The 21,201-nt window shown below is 52.2% G+C and overlaps 2 protein-coding genes across 7 annotated transcripts in view; one reads left to right on the forward strand and one right to left on the reverse strand.

Annotated features, from left to right (window-relative positions):
* PPP1R14D (protein phosphatase 1 regulatory inhibitor subunit 14D) overlaps positions 1-2,506 on the reverse strand; it is a 37,908-nt gene extending 35,402 nt beyond the window's left edge. Inside the window, exon 1 of the mRNA XM_055278794.2 lies at positions 1,995-2,506. The gene's annotated coding sequence lies outside the window, so the exon portion shown is untranslated. The remainder of the gene's footprint in view (positions 1-1,994) is intronic.
* On the forward strand, positions 2,470-16,396 carry SPINT1 (serine peptidase inhibitor, Kunitz type 1). 6 transcript variants are annotated; one of them, XM_055278767.2, is made up of 11 exons: positions 2,470-2,608; positions 2,908-3,447; positions 11,865-11,992; positions 12,229-12,367; positions 12,450-12,668; positions 12,800-12,826; positions 13,137-13,262; positions 13,379-13,429; positions 14,630-14,800; positions 15,011-15,058; positions 15,504-16,396. In XM_055278767.2, exons 2-11 carry the CDS (start codon positions 2,973-2,975, stop codon positions 15,713-15,715), a joined length of 1,596 nt encoding a protein of 531 aa, XP_055134742.1. In that variant the 5' UTR covers positions 2,470-2,608; positions 2,908-2,972; the 3' UTR covers positions 15,716-16,396. The 6 variants fall into 6 exon arrangements, with proteins under 6 accessions (XP_055134742.1, XP_055134745.1, XP_055134746.1 ...); XM_055278770.2 differs by having other exon boundaries at positions 12,450-12,620; XM_055278768.2 differs by having other exon boundaries at positions 2,591-2,700.
* Positions 16,397-21,201: the final 4,805 nt, after the last annotated feature.

Consider the following 21,201-nt stretch of genomic DNA (forward strand, 5'->3'; position numbering starts at 1 on the left):
TGCTGAGTTGAATGGTAGTTCTAAGTTTTTGGGAAATCTCCAAGCTGCTTTCCACAGTAGCTGAACTGATTTACATTCCCACCAACAATGTATAAGCGTTCCCTTTTCTCTGCATCCTCACCAGCATGTGTTTTTGTTGTTGTTGTTGTCGTTTCAAGTAACATTTATTGAGAACTCTTGGTGTCAAATGCTTTGTCTGCATTAACTCATTTAATCCTCATAAAAAACCCTATGAAGCCCCACTTCCCATTCAAGGAGACTAAGGCAGAGAGATCAAATAACTTGCATAAGGCCACACGAATAGTAAGTGGCAGATGCAAGAGCTAAACCCAGTAGTCTGAGTCTGAAGCTCACAAGTTCAACTTCTCCACAAACTGTCACCACTCTTCATTCACTACCTGACCTTGATGGAGTCAGTGAACCTTTCTGCAAAGTGGAAACAATTTTCAGAGTTGTCCTGAGCATTAGCAATCCTACGTCAAGTGCCTGGAGGGAACACAGTGGGCATCTCAACAAATGGTGGCTGCTCACCTCTTGAAAGTGAGTTATGGGTTTAAGCAAGTTGAAGCTGAGGTGAGGGCAGAACTTCCAGATGAAGTCAGAATTGCAAGGGCCATAAAGCCGAGGGTTTAAGCGCTGAAGCCATGGAGTTGGCCTGCCTGGGCTCCAATCCCTACTCTGCCGCTTCACTGCTGAATGACCTGACAAGTCAGTTTACCTGTCTGAGCCTGTTTGCTCATTTGTAAAATGGGGCTAAAAATACTACCTCCCTAGGTTTGTTTTGAGTATAGGGTAATGTGTGGGCAGTGCTTAGGAACAGAGTTTGGGCTGAATTCATGTTGGTTTTTATAATGGTGTGTATAATGGATGTAATGATAAATTTATGGTGATGTAATATTACCATAAGATAATATTCCCCTGTATTAAGATTCTTGACGTCAGGCGCAGTGGCTCACACCTATAATCCTAGCACTTTGGGAGGCTGAGGTGGGTGAATCACCTGAGGTCAGGAGTTCGAGACCAGCCTGGCCAAAAAGGTGAAACCTCGTTTCTACTAAAAATACAAAAATTAGCTGGGCGTGGTGGTGCGCACCTGTAAGCCCAGCTACTTGGGAGGCTGAGGCAGAATTGCCTGAATACGGAAGGCAGAAGTTGCAGTGAGCCAAGATCATGCCACTGCACTTCAGCCTGGGTGACAGAGCGAGACTCCAACTCAAAAAAAAAAAAAAAGATTCTTGAATGTGTTAGCCATAAGGGGAAATCAAATCACAACAAAACCCTTTCTTCCCAGTGACTGCACAATCATTTTCTTCACTCCCAGCATACCATCATTGTTGTATATCCACCAGTGTGCCAGGGTCTGTGGATAAACCCTAAAAATCCAGAGAAGGGGAGACAGGCCCCAGATTCCCACCCCAACACGCATCATGTGAGCAGCTGGAGGATGTTGTAGTTCAGCAAAATCCAAGGGTTGGCCACAGGATCTGCGAGGCAAAGCTGCTCTGGATGAGAAACTGGGAAGAATGTTCCCATTGGGTTGGGGGTTGTTAAGCCATCAGGAAAAGGTTTAGAATCTGTATTTTAAGAGAGCATGCTATGTGATTCCTTCCTCCAGCCCCGCCTTCATCTGTCTTTCACCTGTTCAGACCCTTGCCATAGAGAATGGTCTCTTAAGAGTTTTTTACTCAGGAGGAACAATGAACTTGGCTTCAAGGAGTCCACTGTTTCGTGAAGGACATTAACTCAGCTACTTGGGGGAACTGGAAACTCCAGGCTTCCAAGGATGACATTTCCCTGGAAGAAAGTGGCCAGCAGCGTCCCCTTTGTGAAAGAGAGGAAGCCTGGGCTCCAGGGAAGGGGGCAACAGTCCAATAAGCCATAGCAGGGAATGGAGCGAACTGCACATACAAGATGAGGAGGGGCCTCGAACAACAGGGAAGCCCCGTGGAGCACGCAGGGGAGCCTGGACGCGGGGAATCGCCTCCGTTTCTCACCTTGACAGCAGGGAGGGCTTCCCGGAGCTGACAGTGAGGCAGACATCCCGGATCCCAGTTATCACAAGTGCAGCCACGCAACTTTTGGGTTCCCTTCCCGCCACGAAATGGAAATGATTTCCCGAGGGCCAGAAAGATCATTTGCATCGGGCCTCAGGTCTGGGGCTGGGAAAGCAGGTCCCGGCCGGAAAGGAAGGCGGGAGGCCGCCGCCCCAGAGGCCGGACCCTTGAGTTCCGGCCGCGTCCCCTCCCGGCTGGGGATGCGCTTCGGGCGCGGGGCTCCCTCGCGAGGCTGGACTAGGTGGAGCCCGACAGCCCCTCCCGGGAGCTGGCTGCCGGGGAGGCGCCGGGGCTGCGGGGCCGCGGGGCGGGCCAGGCCTGGAGCTCCGCGCTGGAGGCGGCCGCAGCGCACCGGGCGTGGGCGGGGCCGGCAGCGCAGGGGTGACTGTCGGTCCCACCCCGACGGCGCTGACTCAGTTTCACCAGAAACCGGGGGGAGAAGGCGGCTGAGCCCCAGCTCTCCGAGCACCGGGGCGGAAGCCGCGGCCCGAGCCGCGCAGGAAGCCGGGACCGGAACCTCGGCGGACCCGGCCCCACCCAGCTCACCTGCGCAGGTAAGCGGGGCCCCCTCACGCGAGGCCGAGGCGCAGGCAGAGCGGGCTGGAGCATGTCCGGCCCTTTGTTCTGCTCTCGTGCGTGTGTCCGGGTACGTGAGCTCCCTAGCGGTCCGCCTGTCCGTCTGTCTGGCTGCCGGGTCCCTGGAGGGCGCGTGGGAGGGCCGGGTGCGTGCGCCCTCTTCGCTCCCGGAGTGCTCCGGTCCCTCCTCCCCGCCACTTCCTCCTGGCCGGTCCGCCTCCTCCAAAGTCTCCCGGGCTGATCAGGTGTGTCTCCTCTGTCCGCTTCCTTCTCTCAGGTCACCAGCACCCTCGGAACCCAGAGGCGCGCGCTCTGAAGGTGACCCCTCTGGGGAGGAAGGCGATGGCCCCTGCGAGGACGATGGCCGGCGCCTGCCTCGCCCCGGCCCGCATCCCTGCCGTCGCCTTGTGGCTTCTGTGCGCGCTCGGCCTCCAGGGCACCCAGGCCGGGCCACCGCCCGCGCCCCCTGGGCTGCCCGCGGGAGCCGACTGCCTGAACCGCTTTACCGCCGGGGTGCCTGCCTTCGTGCTGGACACCAACGCCTCAGTCAGCAACGGAGCCACCTTCCTGGAGTCCCCCACCGTGCGCCGGGGCTGGGACTGCGTGCGCGCCTGCTGCACCACCCAGAACTGCAACTTGGCGCTAGTGGAGCTGCAGCCCGACCGCGGGGAGGACGCCATCGCCGCCTGCTTCCTCATCAACTGCCTCTACGAGCAGAACTTCGTGTGCAAGTTCGCGCCCAGGGAGGGCTTCATCAACTACCTCACCAGGGAAGTGTACCGCTCCTACCGCCAGCTGCGGACCCAGGGCTTTGGAGGTGAGGAGGGTGCCAAGATGGATGGGATTGGAGAGACTCAAAAAAGGGACTGGTTATGGGGTCCTAGGGGAGGCGAACATCAGAGAGGAGTTAAGGAGAGTTCACTTCTTTTTTCTTTTTCTTTCCTTCTTTTTTTTTTTTTTTTTTTTCGATGGAGTCTCACTGTTTTCGCCCAGGCTGGAGTGCAATGGCGCAATCTCTGGTTGCTCACTGCAACCTCCGTCTTCCATGTTCAAGTGATTCTCCCGTCTCAGCCTCCCGAGTAGCTGGAACTACAGGCACCCGCTACCAGACCCGGCTAATTTTTTTTTTTTTTTTTTTTTTTTTTTTTTTTTGGTACAGACGGGGTTTCACTATGTTGGCCAGGCTGGTCTTGAACTCCTGAACTCAGGTGATCCACCCGCCTTGGCCTCCCAAAGTGCTGGGATTATTTCTACCCCAAGCCCTTCTTAGAAGTAGGCAGTACAGCCAAATCAACCCTGGCGATCAATGGGGTGACAGATGTCGCAGCCAGATCGCCCTCACTTTGGTAGTAGGCAGTACAAACAGTAAACAAATGAAAGGGGACATGAGTAGGGAGGGCAGGGCCCAGGCTCTGGCTCCTGAACTCAGGATGTTCAGAGGTGATGGGCTGGTGCTCACAGGGAGGCCTTTGGCTCTGGGCCGTGTGTACTGGAGGGAAGAGGAAGTCCTCAGGACTCCTGACCTCTGGCACTGATAGGCTGATTGAAGGAGTGAGCTGTCTGGATGGTCTGGTGACTAGAAAGGCACCTTGGCCAAGCACTGGTCTGGGCACACCGATGCCCTGTCAGGTGAGCCTGGCCATAGTCTCCTCCACTGGCTGGACTTGAGACTGCTTAGCATCTCTCTACTCCCTAGGAATGGATTGGCCTTTTGGTGGTCCAGGAAGACTGCCAGATCCGAGACTAGAAAACAAGCCCAGTCTGCGGTTGATCCAAAGGGAGAGGAGTGATGTTGTAGGCACAGAAGCCTAGAGGCTCTGGGGTGGGGGATGAGGAGGGTTGTGGGGTGAGTCAGCCTGTTGGTATGTATACCTAGTAGGGAAGGGATGTCGGCTGTCCAGGCAGGTGTGTGTGCATGCGCATGAGCCAGACAGGGCTCTCCCTGCTTAGAATCTGGTAGCCAAACCTTGTTTACTTCCATGGATAAGGGCAAAGCGGAGGCCAGGGCTCCTCCTCTTTCTTCCCCGGGCTGAACTGTCTGCTGGGATCAGGGCCAGTCCAGAGCCTTGGTTCCCCCATTCTCTACCTGCTGTTCTGGCCAGGTGGGGCTCCAGGGCAGGGGTGGGTCACCTCTCATAACCTCTGTGAGCACTTTACAGCTTACTGATTGCTGTGCCACACATACTCTCACTCAGGCCTCATCGCAACAACTTCCAAAAAGAGTGCCACTAGCAGTCATCCCATTTTTTAGATTAGGAAACTGAGACTCCCATGTTAAAGAATTTGCCCAGGGTAACACTGCCCATAAATGGTAGGCCTGGGATTCACCCCAGGGGAGACCTCCAAAAGTCCTGTGCTGTTTTTCACACAAGACCATCTCTCTGGTAAAAACCTAGCATTCTGACCCAACATAGCCCAGTGGATAACACAACCGGGGATTAGGGAGTTCAGGGGCCAGAACTGGGCTGGGGCCACATCTGGGGGTGGTCTCCGTTCTGGAAAGTGGAGAAAGGGCTTTCCTCTGCAGACTTTTCCTGGGCTAGTCTCTCTGCCAGGCTGAGGGTCCTCTTTTCTCCCTATCCTTCCATTAGCTCTCCTGGGTCTCTGAGGAGAGGTGAGATGGGGGTTCCTGTGGATGGGAGGGGGACATATCTGAGGGCCAGTCTGGGCCACCAAGTCCCACTGGACCAGGGCTGCAGCCTGTTCCACAAGGAAGTAGCAGAAAGTGTAGGTGGTGATGCCTCTTACTGACCTGAGTTGCCCATGCCCTTCCTCCTCCACAGAGGCCCCATGGGAGTCCCTCTCCAGGGCCAGAGTGTGAAATTCTGGAGTCTGGTCAGGGAGCTGAGCTGGACTATGGCCCCATGGTCTTGAGACCAGCCATCCTCATCTGGAAACCCCCAGGACCTGCCTGTTTGCCACAAGAGAGGGTGGAGTGGGGATTTCCTGGGACTTTGAGGGAGGCAGGTAGGGCTTGGACTTAGTATGAGCTCCAGGCCATTCTAGGCCATTCTTAGAGTGCTGCAGTGCTTTGGGAAGTGGGAAAAGCTGTATGTGTGTCAAGGGGTTTATTCTCAGCTGGGTCCAGTTAGAGCGGTTGGAGGTGGGTAATGACAGGGTAGAGCCATTAAGGGCTAGGGTGGATGAGGCGGGTTGGGTGGGTCACGGGCACTGAGAGCTTCCAAACCTTTGATTCTCCTATTGCATAGATAAATGCTCCCCAGAATGGGTTTGTTTGTTCCTCTTTCTGCCTGTGGCCAGGCCAGGCCAGAACAGATTCCTGCAGCGGGAGGCTGAGCAGCTTGCACTTCCTCCTCTCCCCTTCTCTTCCCCCACCTCTCCTCTTCCCCACCTCTCCTCCTCCCCAGTCCTATGAAGGAGTGGCTTAGGAGGCGGAGTCTGCACTTCCCTGAGGTCCTGAGACCTGGTAACTAACTGGGGGAGGGGCTGGTTTTATTGCCACTCTAGCCCTTTGCTCTCTTGGGGGTGGGAAGAAGGGAGTGGTAAGGCAAGGTACCTGCTCCTTGGTCCCAGGGGCTGGGGCTTGGAGAGGACTGAGTTGTGTAGGGATGGGATTCAGCCCCTGATTCAGCTCAAAGTCTGATGCGTCACTCTGCATGCTACTTCCACTCTGGGGGCCTGGTGGGGCTAGCCTGTCTGTCTGCTAGGCAGACTGCTATGTAGTCTGTCTTCTTTCTACAAAATACAAGGAGGGAGGACTGGGCTCTTCCCAGCTCACTACTCCCTTGGCAGGTGTTCTCAGGGTGCTCTCCTGCTTGTCAGCCAAGCCCCTGGGCTGGGAGGTTGCCTCCAGACAGCCACTTTTCGTTCCTGCTCATCCCTGTCTTGTTTTCCCTAATCCCTGGAACCCAGTTCTCTTTTTACTATTTTTGCAGGCCTCTGAAACATTCAACATATTTCTTCCTGAAATCTCTCCCTTCCCATCCCTTTTGCTGTCATTGTGCATCCTGGTCTTCTCAGCCCCAGAACCACCTTCTATGAGTCCCCCATTGGCTCTGCTTTCTCTACTTCATCAAAGAGGAATCCCTGTGACTCAGCCTCCTACCAGCTGTTCTTATCTCTTTACCTTCTCTTCTTTCTTTGCATTCACTCTAACACTTGAAAAAACTCTCTAGAGAGCCTCTGTGGAGGGTAGTTGGGCAATATCTATAGAACCTAAATGCACACAGCCCTGGACACAATTCCACTTGTAGGAATTCATCTTGCAGCTGTACCTATACACAGATAAAACAACTTACCAGCCAGTTAGTCCCCGTAGTATTGTTTATAATAATGAAGAATTGGAAACAATTTCATTGTCTGTCAACACATCCTATAATGGAATACTCTCATGTTGTTTTCATAATAATAATCAACCCTAAGGCAGCATGGTTTAGTTCTTAGGAGAGAAAGAAAGAAAATCTAAATCCGGAAACAGGTAGGGACTGGTTAAATAAATTATAAATTGTGGTGCATTTATACAATGAATATGATACAACAACAACAACAAAAGGAAACTCTTTATGTGTTGCTATGGAACTATTTCCAATATATATAAAGGGCAAAACAAGATGAAGAACTCACATGCTTGTGAATTCAAATACTATCTCTTGATATTCTGTCTCTCTCTCTCCCACATACATACCTTTGGGGTAATAAACCTGATGGAGAAGCTTCCTTCTTAAGGAGAAGAGGTGGCTTAATTTTCACTAGCCTTTTGTACCTTTTGGTTTTTGTTTTTCTGTTTTTTTTTTTTTTGAAATGGGGTCGGGCCGTTCACGGTGGCTCACACCTCTAATCCCAGCACTTTGGGAGGCCGAGGTGGGCGGATCACGAGGTCAGGAGATTGAGACTACTAAAAATACAAAAAATTAGCCGGGCGTGGTGGCAGGCGCCTATAGTCCCAGCTACTCGGGAGGCTGAGGCAAGAGAATGGCGTGAACCCGGGAGGCGGAGCTTGCAGTGAGCTGAGATCGAGCCACAGCACTCCAGTCTGGGCAACAGAGCAAGACTCCGTCTAAAAAAAAAAGAGAAATGAGGTCTCACTCTGTCACCCAGGCTGGAGTTCAGTGGTGTAACCACAGCTCACTGCAGCCTCAACCTCACAGGCTCAAGTGATCCTCCCAACCTCATCTTCCTGAATAGCTAAGTAGCCATCACACCATCACACCTAGCTAATTTTTTATTTTGTAAATATGAGGTCTCACTATGTTGCCCAGGCTAGTCTCAAACTCCTTGGCTCAAGCCATCCTTCTGCCTCAGCTTCCCAAAGTGTTGGGATTACAGGTATGAGCCACCACACCCAGCCACTGTTTGAATTTTATGTCATATATGTATTACCTAAACTAGAAAAGCAAAATTTAAAAACCCAACATTATAAAAGCAATTAAAATCACAACCTCTGAGGGGGCGGATAACCTATAGAATTACGTTTTGGAGACAGCATTTGCTGTGGAGTCTGACAGACCTTGGTTCAAATCCCAGCTGGGCCTTTAGAAACTGAATGACTCTGAGCAAGCCATTTAATCTTTCTGATGTCAACTTTCTCATCTGAAAAGAGGGTGAGAATGTAGGTGTGGCAGGCTGGTTATGAAGGTACATGATGGACTCCAGGGGTCAATAAACTTTTTCTGTAAAGCTCTACATAGAAATTATTAGGCTGTGTGGGCCATAGGGTCCCACTTGAGACTACTCAGCTCTGCTGTTGTTACATGAAAGCAGCCATACTCAACATGTAAATGTGTGGGCAAGGCTGTGTTCCAATCAATGGACACAAATTTGAATTTCATGTGCTTTTCACATGTCATTACAAAGGATTCTCCTTTTGTTTTTTTCTTTTTCTTTTCTTTCTTTCTTTCTTTTTTTTTTTTTTTTTTTTGAAATGGAGTTTGGCTCTTGTTGTACAGGCTGGAGTGCAATGGCGCGATCTCCAGCTCACTGCAACCTCCGCCTCCTGGGTTCAAGCAATTGTCCTGCCTCAGCCTCCCGACTAGCTGGGATTACAGGCATGTGCCACCACACCCAGCTAATTTTGTATTTTTAGTAGAGATGGAGTTTCTCCATGTTGGTCAGGGTGGTCTTGAACTCCCAACCTCAAGTGATCCACCTGCCCCACTTCCCAAAGTGCTGGGATTACAGGCGTGAGCCACTGCACCCGGCTCTTGTTTTTTCATCCATTCCAAAATATAAGAGATGGTGGGCTGGATTTGGCCTGCAGGCTTAGTGCCAACCCCGGCTATAGCTGATGCAGGTAGAGTACCTAGCATGCTGCCCAGCATACACTCAGCCAGTGCCTCTATTTCCAACCCTTGCCTGTCTCTCATTGTCTGCTGGTTCCGGGTGGCCTGCCTTCTCCCAAATTTAACTTCTCTATGACTTAACCTATATGTTCCCTCTAAATCCTGTTTGCCTTCTGCCTGTACTCTGGCTTTTCCTTCCCATTTCCCAGAGACTGGCAGGGGAGAAGCCAGAAGCATCAGCCCAGCGTTGTTTCTCACATCCTTATTTCCATTCCCTTGGCTGCTCTGGCATTTGGGCCACTCCTGTTGCATCTGCCCTGGACCACTGCACTGGTATACTTGCCAGCCTCCTCGCTCCACAGAATACTTCCAAACAGATGGGAAAACAGCTGCTGCTCAGAGCTCCGGAGTGCCCCTGCTGCCCAAGCCCTTGGCCCCTCCCTTTGAACTCCTGGACCTCTGTCATGTTATCTAGGAGGTCAATGTCTGGTGCAGCTGTGGCCTCCAGGACTCTGCACCACTGCTCACGGCCAGTGTCTGTCCCCTTTCTGTACTACCAGTTGTTTAATATTTGAATGTTACTCCTGCTGTGTCCGAACACCCTGGCCTGGCTTCCAGGGTGCTTTAAGGTCAACTCAATCCCAGCGAACTGGTCTTGCAAATTCCTAACTCCTTGCTTTGGTTTCTCATGTGTTGTGCCATTTTCTTTTTTCTTTTCTTTTTCTTTTTTTTTTAAACGGAGTCTTGCTCTGTCGCCAGGCTGGAGTGCAGTGGCACGATCTTGGCTGCACTGCACCCTCCGCCTCCCAGGTTCAAGCGATTCTCCTGCCTCAGCCTCCCGAGTAGCTGGGATTACAGGCACCATGCCCAGCTAATTTTTTGTATTTTAGTAGAGAGGGGCTTTCACTGTGTTAGCCAGGATGGTCTCAATCTCCTAATGTTGTGTCTGCCTGCCTTGGCCGCCCAAAGTGCTGGGATTACAGGCGTGAGCCACCGCTCCCTGCTGTGTTCTGCCATTTTCAACAACACCCTACATTCTCCCAACAACCAAACAAGAACAAAAACAAAAAAATAAAAAAATGGCCGGGCGCGGTGGCTCACGCTTGTAATCCCAGCACTTTGGGAGGCCGAGGCGGGCGGATCACGAGGTCAGGAGATCGAGACCACGGTGAAACCCTGTCTCTACTAAAAATACAAAAAATTAGCCGGGCGTGGTGGCGGGCGCCTGTAGTCCCAGCTACTCGGAGAGGCTGAGGCAGGAGAATGGCGTGAACCCGGGAGGCGGAGCTTGCAGTGAGCCGAGATTGCGCCACTGCACTCCAGCCTGGGCGACAGAGCGAGACTCCTTCTCAAAAAAAAAAAAAAAAAAAAAAAAAAAAAAAAAAAATCCTTTCTCCCTCCTCCAGAAAGCCTTGCCTTATCCCCCTAGCCTGCTGTGGCCTCCTTTCTCTGAATGTCCACTGCCTTGTTTTGTCCACATGTTGCTTCATGTCGTGGGGTCTTATCTGCCCAACTGGACTAATCCCGTGAAGGGCAATGTATTAATTTCTTAGAGCTGCTGTAACAAATGACTATGAACTGGTTGGCTTAAAACAAATTTGGCCAGGTATGGTGGCTCATGCCTGTAATCCCAGCACTTTGGGAGGTTGAAGCAGAAGGATCACTTGAGCTCAGGAGTTCAAGATCAGCCAGGCCCATGTGATGAAACCCCATCTCTACTAAAAATACAAAAATTAGCTGGGCATGGTGGTGCAGACCTGTAATCCCAGCTACGCGGGAGGCTGAGGCAGGAGAATCGCTTGAACCCTGGAGGCGGAGGTTTCAATGAGCCAAAATTGTGCCACTGCACTCCAGCCTGGATGAAAGAGTGAGACTCCGTCTCAAAAACAAAACAAAACAGAAAAGTTATTCTTGCACAGTTCTAGAGGCCAGAAGCCCCACATCAAGGTGTCAGCAGGGCTGCGCTCCCTCCAAAGACCCTAGGGGAGAACCCTTCCTTGTCTTTTCCAGCTTCTGGTGGCCCCAGGCATACCTTGGCTGTGGCTGTATCACTCTAGTCTCTGCCTCTGTCTTCGAGTGGCCTTCTCTTCCTTCACTCTATCTTCTCCTCTTCCATTTCTTATAAGGATACTTTGTCATTGGATTTGGGGCCTAACCAGCTAATCCAGGATGATCGCATCTGGAGATCCTAATTACTTCTGCAAAGACCCTTTTCCCAAATCAGGTCACATTTATGGGTTCCAGGGGTTAGATGTGAACATATCTTTGAGGGGCCACCATTCAGCCCCCTACAGGCAGGGATCTTGCACTGTGCTTGTTACCTTCCCCTATCTCTGGCCCTGAAGTGGGGAAGCCTCAGACACAGGCACTGTCAAGTCAAGGAAGGGCGTGGCTCCCGGGACCCCGGGACCCCTGGAGGCTGAGTCTGTCTGAGTTATTTCTATTGTAGAAAACAGAAACAAGCCCATCCCCTCAAGTAAGTGTCTGTGTGTGTGTGTGTGTGTGTGTGCGTGTGTGCGTGTGTGTGTGTGTTTACTCAATAAGATCAGATGGCAATTTGTTCGGTAATTTGCTTCAGAAAGAGGGTTTTACAGCTGGGCGTGGTAATTGTACCTTTAGTCCCAGCTACTCATGAGGCTGAGGCAGGAGGATTGCTTGAGTTTGAGGCTGTAGTGGCCATGATGGAGTCTGTGAATAGTCACTGTGCTTCAGCCTACGAAACATAGCAAGACCCCATCTCTAACAAAAAAAAAAAAAAAAGGAAAGAAAGTGGGTTACAACATAAAAATATCTTCAGTATACCAAAAACATGCTCTCTCTGAATAGAGATCAAGAAGCTGGTTCTGTTGAGGGCTCCCACCCGCATCCCATGCAGGCTGCGGAGTCCCAGTTTGGTCTAGGTGGGACCCATACTTTCACCACCTCACTTTGCTCCTGGGAGAAGCCTGGTCCATCTAGTGAGAATTGACCTTATCTCACTTTCTTCCCCCGCCAGGGTCTGGGATCCCCAAGGCCTGGGCAGGCATAGACTTGAAGGTACAACCCCAGGAACCCCTGGTGCTGAAGGATGTGGAAAACACAGATTGGCGCCTACTGCGGGGTGACACGGATGTCAGGGTAGAGGTGAGACACTGGGCTGACTCTCTCGCCCCCCCCGCCTGCCAGCCTTCTGGGAGCCCCTTTCTGGGGCCCTAGGCCAACCAATGGCCCTGGATGGGATGGGGTGGAGAGAGGCTGAAGATGCATTTAATCCAACTCCCCCTGGCCTCCCCAGGGGTGTGGGTGTGTGTCTGGCCGGGCCTGGGGCAGCCCAAGGGCATCAGGGGGTGCCCAAGCCTGATGGCCACTCCTGTGTGCAGAGGAAAGACCCAAACCAGGTGGAACTGTGGGGACTCAAGGAAGGCACCTACCTGTTCCAGCTGACAGTGACTAGCTCAGACCACCCAGAGGACACGGCCAACGTCACAGTCACTGTGCTGTCCCCCAAGCAGACAGAAGGTGAGGGAGGGGTGAGGAGCAGCACCTGGAGCCCCGCTGTGCGGATTGGCCGCACGGTCCCCTCATAAGCTCTCCCCCCTAGACTACTGCCTCGCATCCAACAAGGTGGGCCGCTGCCGGGGCTCTTTCCCACGCTGGTACTATGATCCCACGGAGCAGATCTGCAAGAGTTTCGTTTATGGAGGCTGCTTGGGCAACAAGAACAACTACCTTCGGGAAGAAGAGTGCATTCTAGCCTGTCGGGGTGTGCAAGGTGGGCCTTTGAGAGGCAGCTCTGGGGCTCAGGCGACTTTCCCCCAGGGTGAGTGGTCTCTCTCTTCTGTGGCCAGGGAGGTGGGTGGTTGGAGTTCTCCCTTGCCCACCCACCCCAATCATCTCATCCCCACTGGAGCCTGGTCATACCTCCTCTCACTTCTCTGTTCTCTCTCCCAGGCCCCTCCATGGAAAGGCGCCATCCAGGTGGGCTTTACTCCCCTCCCCATCCCCCATCCCTGCCACATCCCCAGCCCATATCATCCCCATGCCCCTGAGTAGCCTGCCTTTGACTGAGCCCTTCCTCCCCTCAGAGTTTGTGGAAGGACCACAAACATCCCACCCCTTCCAGCCCAGCATCCTCCTATGAGGATCTGCCCACTTTGTGTGGGCGAGGAGTGGGGTTGGTGGAAAGGGAATGGGGGATGTGCTGTGTCTGGGCAGAGAGGGCCAAGTAGAAGGTGGGCCCTGGGCACTTGTTCTTTGCTTGAGCCTGACTTCCCCTCCACCCGTTCAGTATGCTCTGGCACCTGTCAGCCCACCCAGTTCCGCTGCAGCAATGGCTGCTGCATCGACAGTTTCCTGGAGTGTGACGACACCCCCAACTGCCCCGACGCCTCCGACGAGTCTGCCTGTGAAAAATGTGAGGCCTGGGGGATAGAGGGGGTTGGGCAGCAGAGAGGGAGGTCCTGACAGCCTTGCCCTGAACCCCTGGGAGACCCTTGTTGGGTCTGAGCCTCTGACCTTTCATCTCTGCAGACACGAGTGGCTTTGACGAGCTCCAGCGCATCCATTTCCCCAGTGACAAAGGTGAGATCCTCCCCAGGTGCCCTGGATCAGGGCAGACGCTGACACTGCCATCCTCACTATTTCCACCCAGCAGTGCCTGAGGGGCCTGCCGGGAGTATGGGCCTGTGGGCACAAAGAGCCAGGGTGGGCTCCCAGTTCTCCACATGGCTCAGCTTCTTCCCTGGCTGGCTCCTGGGCTCTCTTCTGTGGCTCTGTGTTTTCCAGGCATCACTCATTCTCTGAACACCTTCATAATTTCAGCCATGCCCACCACATATTGCTCAGATCTTATTTACTTAGTTACTTTTTAAATGTAAGATATTAAAAAGGAACTTTCACATCACTACCATAAATGGGAAGCCACTATTACTTGCCAAACATTGAAAAACAACACAAATAAATATAATAAAACAGTAAGTTTTAGCTTGCCAGGTGCGGTGGCTCACGCTTATAATCCCAGTGCTTTGAGAGGCCAAGGCTGGCAGATTGCTTGAGCTCAGGAGTTCAAGACCAGCCTGGGCAATATGGCAAAACCCCATCTCTACAAAAAATACAAAAATTAGCCAGATGTGGTTGCGTGTTCTTGTACTCCCAGCTGCTCAGGAGGCTGAGGTAGGAGGATCACTTGAACCTGGGAAGTAGAGACTGCAGTCAGTTGAGATGGCACCACTGCACCTCAGCCTGGGCAACAGAGTGAGACCCTGTCTCAAAATAATAATAATAATAATAATAATAAGCTCTAGCTAGTTGCTGTTGCCTGCCAAGGCTCAGACCCTGAGGCCCATCCTCTTTTTTAAGAAAGGTAAACCAGCCAGGTGCGGTTGCTTACACCTGGAATCCCAGCTACTAGGGAGGCTGAGGTGGGAGGATCGCTTGGCCTAGGAATTTGGGGCCAACCTGGGCAACACAGAGAGACACTGTCTAAAAAAAAGAGGTAAACCACTCAGTGTTGGAAAACCGAGACCGTGACCCAGTCAGAAAAGCTGAAAGAAAATTGAAATAACTGTGAGTCGGCGTAGTTTACTTTTGTGCCTACAATTATTGTCCAGGGTTTGTCTTCCCTTTTCTGGCACCACTGCAGCTGGGCCAGGTTTTTGGGGCCTCTCAGGCCCTCCCTGAGCCATGGCGGGTGGGGAGGTGCTGGGCAGCAGCCACGTGGAGCCTAGAAGGTGGCAGGGAGGCCAGGGACTCGCTCACCACAGCCTACTTCTTACCCCCTAGGGCACTGCGTGGACCTGCCAGACACAGGACTCTGCAAGGAGAGCATCCCGCGCTGGTACTACAACCCCTTCAGTGAACACTGCGCCCGCTTTACCTATGGTGGTTGTTATGGCAACAAGAACAACTTCGAGGAAGAGCAGCAGTGCCTCGAGTCTTGTCGCGGCATCTCCAGTGAGCGGGCCAGTGAGAGGGTGGGCATGTACAGGGGAAGGCTTAGCCAGTGGCCTCCACTCTGTCCCCAGGCCTTTGGGAGTCACCCCTCCATCCTCAGAGTGCCTGGAGTAGGAGTGGGAGAGGATGGCAGTGTGAGGTCTGGGGCACTGGGGAGCAGCTGAGTCTCTGAGCCCTTAGTACTGACTGGTCTCTCCCCTCATTCTGCAGAGAAGGATGTGTTTGGCCTGAGGCGGGAAAGCCCCATTTCCAGCACAGGTAAGCCCTGATCTGTCCTGTAACTGAGGTTAGCATGTAGGTGTCAACTCACGGATCAACTCCACCTGTTGTGACAGCCTAACCTGTGTTGAGAAGGATGCCAAGGTGGCCTATACAGACAGAGTACCGTAATCAAATAGGGATGCCTGCTACACACGAGGGAGGGAGTACAGTAAAGTGCGTGCCGATGTCTGTCAGCAGCATCCCAGGCTTCCTCAAGTTAACTGCAAAGAGAGCGACTTGAGCTGAGACCTGAGGCCCACCAGAGTTCCTCTGAGCTCCTGGACAGAGCTGTTCAGCTGCTCGTATGTAGGAGGTCTGAGTCGGGTGCCCATGTCCTTCCACACCTGGCATCCATTTGACTTCGTCTCTTCCATAGAGTGGGGGTGGGTGTCAGAACCAGGCAGGCCTTGGGAGCCCCTTATTCTACCCCTTCTTCCCTCAGGCTCTGTGGAGATGGCTATCGCAGTGTTCCTGGTCATCTGCATTGTGGTGGTGGTAGCCGTCCTGAGTTACTGCTTCTTCAAGGACCAGAGAAAGGGCTTCAGCAGACACCACCACCGCCACCACCCGCCACCCACCCCTGCCAGCTCCACTGTCTCCACTACTGAGGACACGGAGCACCTGGTCTATAACCACACCACCCGGCCCCTCTGAGCCTGGGTCTCTCCGGCTCTCACCTGGCCCTGCTTCCTGCTTGCCAAGGCAGAGGCCTGGGCTGGGAAAAACTTTGGAACAAGACTCTTGCCTGTTTCCCAGGCCCACTGTGTCTCAGATACCAGGGCTCCAGCCCCTCTTTGAGAAGTCTCAGCTAAGCTCAGATCCTGAGAAAGCTCAAAGGTTTGGAAGGAGCAGAAAACCCTTGGGCCAGAAGTACCAGACTAGATGGACCTGCCTGCATAGGAGTTTGGAGGAAGTTGGAGTTTTGTTTCCTCTGTTCAAAGCTGCCTGTCCCTACCCCATAGTGCTAGGAAGAGGCGTGGGGTGGTGTCAGACCCTGGAGGCCCCAACCCTGTCCTCCAGAGCTCCTCTTCCATGCTGTGCACCCAGGGCTGGGAGGAAGGACTTCCCTGTGTAGTTTGTGCTGTAAAGAGTTGCTTTTTGTTTATTTAATGCTGTGGCATGGGTGAAGAGGAGGGGAAGAGGCCTGTTTGGCCTCTCTATCCTCTCTTCCTCTTCCCCCAAGATTGAGCTCCCTGCCCTTGACCAGCCCCACCCTGGCCTAGACCAGCAGACAGAGCCAGGAGAGGCTCAGCTGCATCCCGCAGCCCCCACCCCCAAGGTTCTCTAATATCACAGTCCAGCCCGCCCACTGGGTAATAAAAGTGGTTTGTGGGGTTTCTGGCTCTGTTCTGTGGGCCAGGAGAGGGACAAGGTTGCTGGGGGTTGATGGGACTGTCCTGTTCAGCTGGTTCAGGCTTCGGCCACCCTGTTGAGCAGGTTTTCCCATCGTCTCTCGAAACTGGCCTGGCCCCTGACTTTGGAGAGCAGTGCCAGGTTTGACCACCAGAGGGGAGGAGTGAGAGGGCCACGGGAGCCACGAGTGTGGGGAGGCTGCAGTGCTGCTGTGTAGCATTTGTTCCTGGTGTGAGCCTCTCCACAAGCCTGTTGAGTGGCTGACCTCTCCACAGTTCTGTTCATTTGGAGGTTGGGGTTAGCGGTGCACAGGCACCTTGGCTCCTACCTCCACATGTTAGGGCCCAGGTGACTAGCTGTCTCCCTCCCTACAGAAGCCCTGGCTTCTGTGCTGGAGTGCAGCACCCCCTAACCAGGCTGTGAGCTCCTTCCCAGGAGCCTTTAGTAGAGACACTCCACTCCAACCCACACCCCTGCATTTGTTCAAGCTGCCTCCCGGTGCCAAAAAAAAAAAAAAAAAAAAAATCATACTTTGAGCTCATTCGCTCGTTTATTCAGTGAATTACATTGAGCTCCTCTGTGCCAGACGCTGCCAATCATTAGAAATTTGATACTGCTGAGAGGGGCAGAGGAAGCACTATTTAAATGCTTTACGTATCTCGCATTGCTGGCGCTGCACACACGCCTTGTGATGACAACACAGTCGTCCCCATTTTACAGGCGCAGAAACTAATTCACTGAATTGCCTCCCCAAGGCCCTAGAGCTGGGATTGGAGGACTGGATCCCCAGAGTCTAGTCTTACAAAAGAGGTAGCAGGGTTGGTGGGGGTCTGGGGCAGACTTAAAAGCAAATTTTAAGCAAGTACAACTAACATGAATGTACATATATGAAGTTACAAGTGTACAGCTCAATGGATTTCCATAATGACACACACTTCTGAGGCAGGCACCCAGATCAAGAAGCAGAACCTTCTTAGCACGCCGGGACAGGCCTCTTTTTGATGGAAAACACCTGGTTTTGGACTCTTGCTCTTATGGACCACCTCCCCGTTTTGCATGCCTCAGCCTAAGCTCAAAACCCACACAACCGCAGGTGGTGGACACTCCCTGCCTCACACCCCTGTGTCTGCTGACACCACCCTGAGCCCAGAGCACCTCTTATTTCCTTTCCTGTCTTCTTGCCGGGTTGTGAGCTCCCAGAGCCGCAGATGGCATCCAGTTATGTCTGGGTTCCCGGCACCCTGTGCTCCCTGTGTGACCTTGGTAAATTGTAGTTTAGTAAATGTTGAGTAAGCGGCAGGGGGTGGGGCTCATCCCCATTGTTCCATTTCATAGGGCAGCGTGTTTTCCCTTCTGACTCCCTGCTCTGACACTCATCCATCCTTCGAGGCTGAAAACGGACTTGATCCCTACTGGGAACAACCCCCATTATCAGTTGGTTCTCAGACTCTATCCTAGTGTCTAGAACAGTGATCAACACAGAGCAAGTATTTAGTAAGGGTTTGTTGGCCTGAAGTGAACATCTTCTCAGGGAGGGATAGACATCAAGTGAGAGGATGCCAGGCAAAGCGCCACCCCTAGTAACACCTGCTTGCATGTGCAGAGGGAGTGCCCGAGGAGGTGGGAGCTCTCGGGGGTCACCAGGGGGCGCTGTGACTATGACTGGATGCCGTGTTCTTCCTGCAACGATGTGAGGACTCAGTCTCAGGCAGGTGACAGGAGTGGAGCAATGAATATTAAGACAGCTCCTGCTGTCCTGGCGCTTACACTCTGGCGTGCAGGCCACAAGGATGCAGATACGGTGACAAAACAATCTGGTCCCCAAACTTCTCCTTATCCCTGAGACTGCCCCAGCCATCCTCTGCTCTGTGCCCACCCACATGACTCAGAACTTTGATCCCTACCGCCATGCCCTGAACAGGCAGTTTCCTCACTTCAGAAGTCCCCTCAGCCCTGGAAAGCTCCTACTTTACCCCGTGCTCCAGCTCACGAAGCTTTCTCTGGCTCTCCAGGCAAAGTTCATTGCTGCCCTCTCCACGCACTCCTGCTCTACACAGCTCCGCTGCACGCATAAGCCCAAGCTAGTGTGTGTCTCCCTTTATCTAGACAAGACTCCTCAGGGCGCTGACCAGGTGTTAGTTATCCTAGCATCTCCCAAGCTAGGCCCTGCTTGTGGTACCAGGTATCTGAAAAATGGCTGCTGGAACAAAACAGAGGCCGGTCAAGTGCAGGAGATTAAGGTTAATAAGTGGCTTCGTGGAGAAAGTCTAACATCAGGTGAGTGGCCCTGCGCGGTGGCTCACACCTGTAATTCCAGCACTTTGGGAGGCCGAGGTGGGTGGATCATTTGAGGTCAGGAGTTTCGAGACCAGCCTGGCCAACATGGTGAAACCCCGTCTCTACTAAAAATACAAAAATTAGCCGGGTGTGGTGGCACACACCTATAATCCCAGCTACTTGTGAGGCAGGAGAATCACTTGAACCTGGGAAGTGGAGGTTGTAGTGTACCAAGAGGGCACCACTGCACTCCAGCCTGGGTGACAGAGTGAGACTCCATCTTAAAAAAATAAAAACTAGGTGAGTAGGGGTCTCCAAGAGATTCTTGCACACGTATGTACATAGCATTATTCACAATAGCTAAAACATGGAATCAACCTGAGTGCCTATCAACAGACGAATGGATAAGCAAAATGGAGTACACACAATATACACGGTGGAATACTATTCAGCCTTAAAAAGGATGTTCTAACATATGCTACAACACAGACGAACCTTGAGGACATCTATATTATGCTAAGTGAAATAAGCCAGTCACAAAAAGACAAGTATGATTCTACCCATCTGAAATGCTTAGAGTAGTCAAAATCATAGAGACAGTAGAATGATGGTTGCTGGAAAAAGGGAAATAGAGAATTATTGCTTAATGGGCACAGAGTTTCAGTTTTGTAAAAGGAAAAGGCTCAGGAGATGGATGGTGGTGGTGGTTGCACAACAATGTGAATGTACTTAGCGCCACTAAACCATATACTTTAAAATGGTTAAGATAGTAAATTTTACATTGTATGTATTTTATCACAATAAAAAAAGATTGGAAAAAAATGAGATGAGCAGATGGGTGTGGGTGTTCCATGCATAACAAAATCATACTGAGCAAAAGCTGGGCAGTGGAGATCCTGGGTTTTGTTTGGGATCCACAAGCTGCTCAGTTTGGAAGCAGGGAGGTGGAAGCTGGGAGTTTGGTGGGTGGAGGGGATTTAAGCAGGGGAAAGGAGTGATCTAAACTTTATTTTTTTTTATTTTTTTTTATTTTTATTTTTTGAGACGGAGTCTCGCTCTGTCGCCCAGGCTGGAGTGCAGTGGCGCAATCTCGGCTCACTGCACGCTCCGCCTCCCGGGTTCACGCCATTCTCCTGTCTCAGCCTCCCTAGTAGCTGGGACTACAGGCACCCGCCACCATGCCCGGCTAACTTTTTGTATTTTTAGTAGAGACGGGGTTTCACCGTGGTCTCGATCTCCTGACCTCGTGATCCGCGCGCCTCGGCCTCCCAAAGTGCTGGGATTACAAGCGTGAGCCACTGTGCCCGGCCTGATCTAAACTTTAAAGGGTGGGCCAGGCGCGGTGGCTCGTGCCTGTAATCCCAGCACTTTGGGAGGCCAAGGTGGGTGGATTACCAGAGGTTGGGAGTTCGAGACAAGCCTGACCAACATGGAGAAACGCCATCTCTACTAAAAGTACAAAATTATCTGAGCATGGTGGCACATGTCTGTAATCCCAGCTACTCGGGAGGCTGAGGCAAGAGAATCTCTTGAACCCGAGAGGCAGAGTTTGCAGTGAGCTGAAATCACACTACTGAACTCCAACCTGGGCAACAGAGCAAGACTCCATCTCAAAAAGAAAAAAAAAAAAAAAAAGGAGCGCGCAGATAAGCAGGCTACATCACCAGAGGTCACAGCACAGGGTGAGGGACAGAGGGAGGAAGCAACACCAAGTAAATTAGGCGAGGGAACCTGTGTGAAGCACATAGCAGATCTCTGGTGAAGGCTAGTCAAAGGTTGCACACTGGCAGCCTACAATCATGCTTTGACTCAAACAGTCGTTTAGTTTCTTTAATTTAGTTGCCAACATTTAAAGAGTCAGAAGTCTTCATTGAAAAAAAAATCCATATTGCTAGCTTCTTGTGAGAACTCGGGGGACCTAGCAATCCAGGCACGGAGTTCAGGGTCCTCTTTAGCTGGGCAGGCACTAACCCATTCACAGTCCTCCCCCACCCCACCCAGCATTAGGTGCTTGCCTGGGACTTCTAGGCATTCGCCTCTGGAACCCCCAGCATCTTTTTTTTTTTTTTTTTTTTTTTGAGACAGAGTTTCGCTTTTGTTGCTCAGGTTGGAGTGCAATGGCGCAATCTAGGTTACCGTAACCTCGGCCTACCGGGTTCTAGCAGTTCTCCTGCCTCAGCCTCCAGAGTAGCTGGAATTACAGGCATGTGCCACCACGCCCAGATAATTTTTGTATTTTTTAGTAGAGATGGGGTTTATCAATGTTGGTCAGGCTGGTCTCGAACTCCCGATGTCAGGTCATCCGCCTGCCTCGGCCTCCCAAAGTGCTAGGATTACAGGCGTGAGCCACCACACCCAGCCTAGAACCCCCAGCATCTTGTGCCTTACAACCCATCTTGCCTTCCCTATATTGGGTAGTTGTCTCCAAAATTTATTGGTCCCAACAGTTCAGGTAAACACTCACAAAAACTGGGTTGTTTCTCCCAAACCCATCCCTGCCCACTAAAATA

Source organism: Symphalangus syndactylus, chromosome 5 (assembly GCF_028878055.3).
Source record: "Symphalangus syndactylus isolate Jambi chromosome 5, NHGRI_mSymSyn1-v2.1_pri, whole genome shotgun sequence".
Classification (NCBI taxonomy): domain Eukaryota; kingdom Metazoa; phylum Chordata; class Mammalia; order Primates; family Hylobatidae; genus Symphalangus; species Symphalangus syndactylus.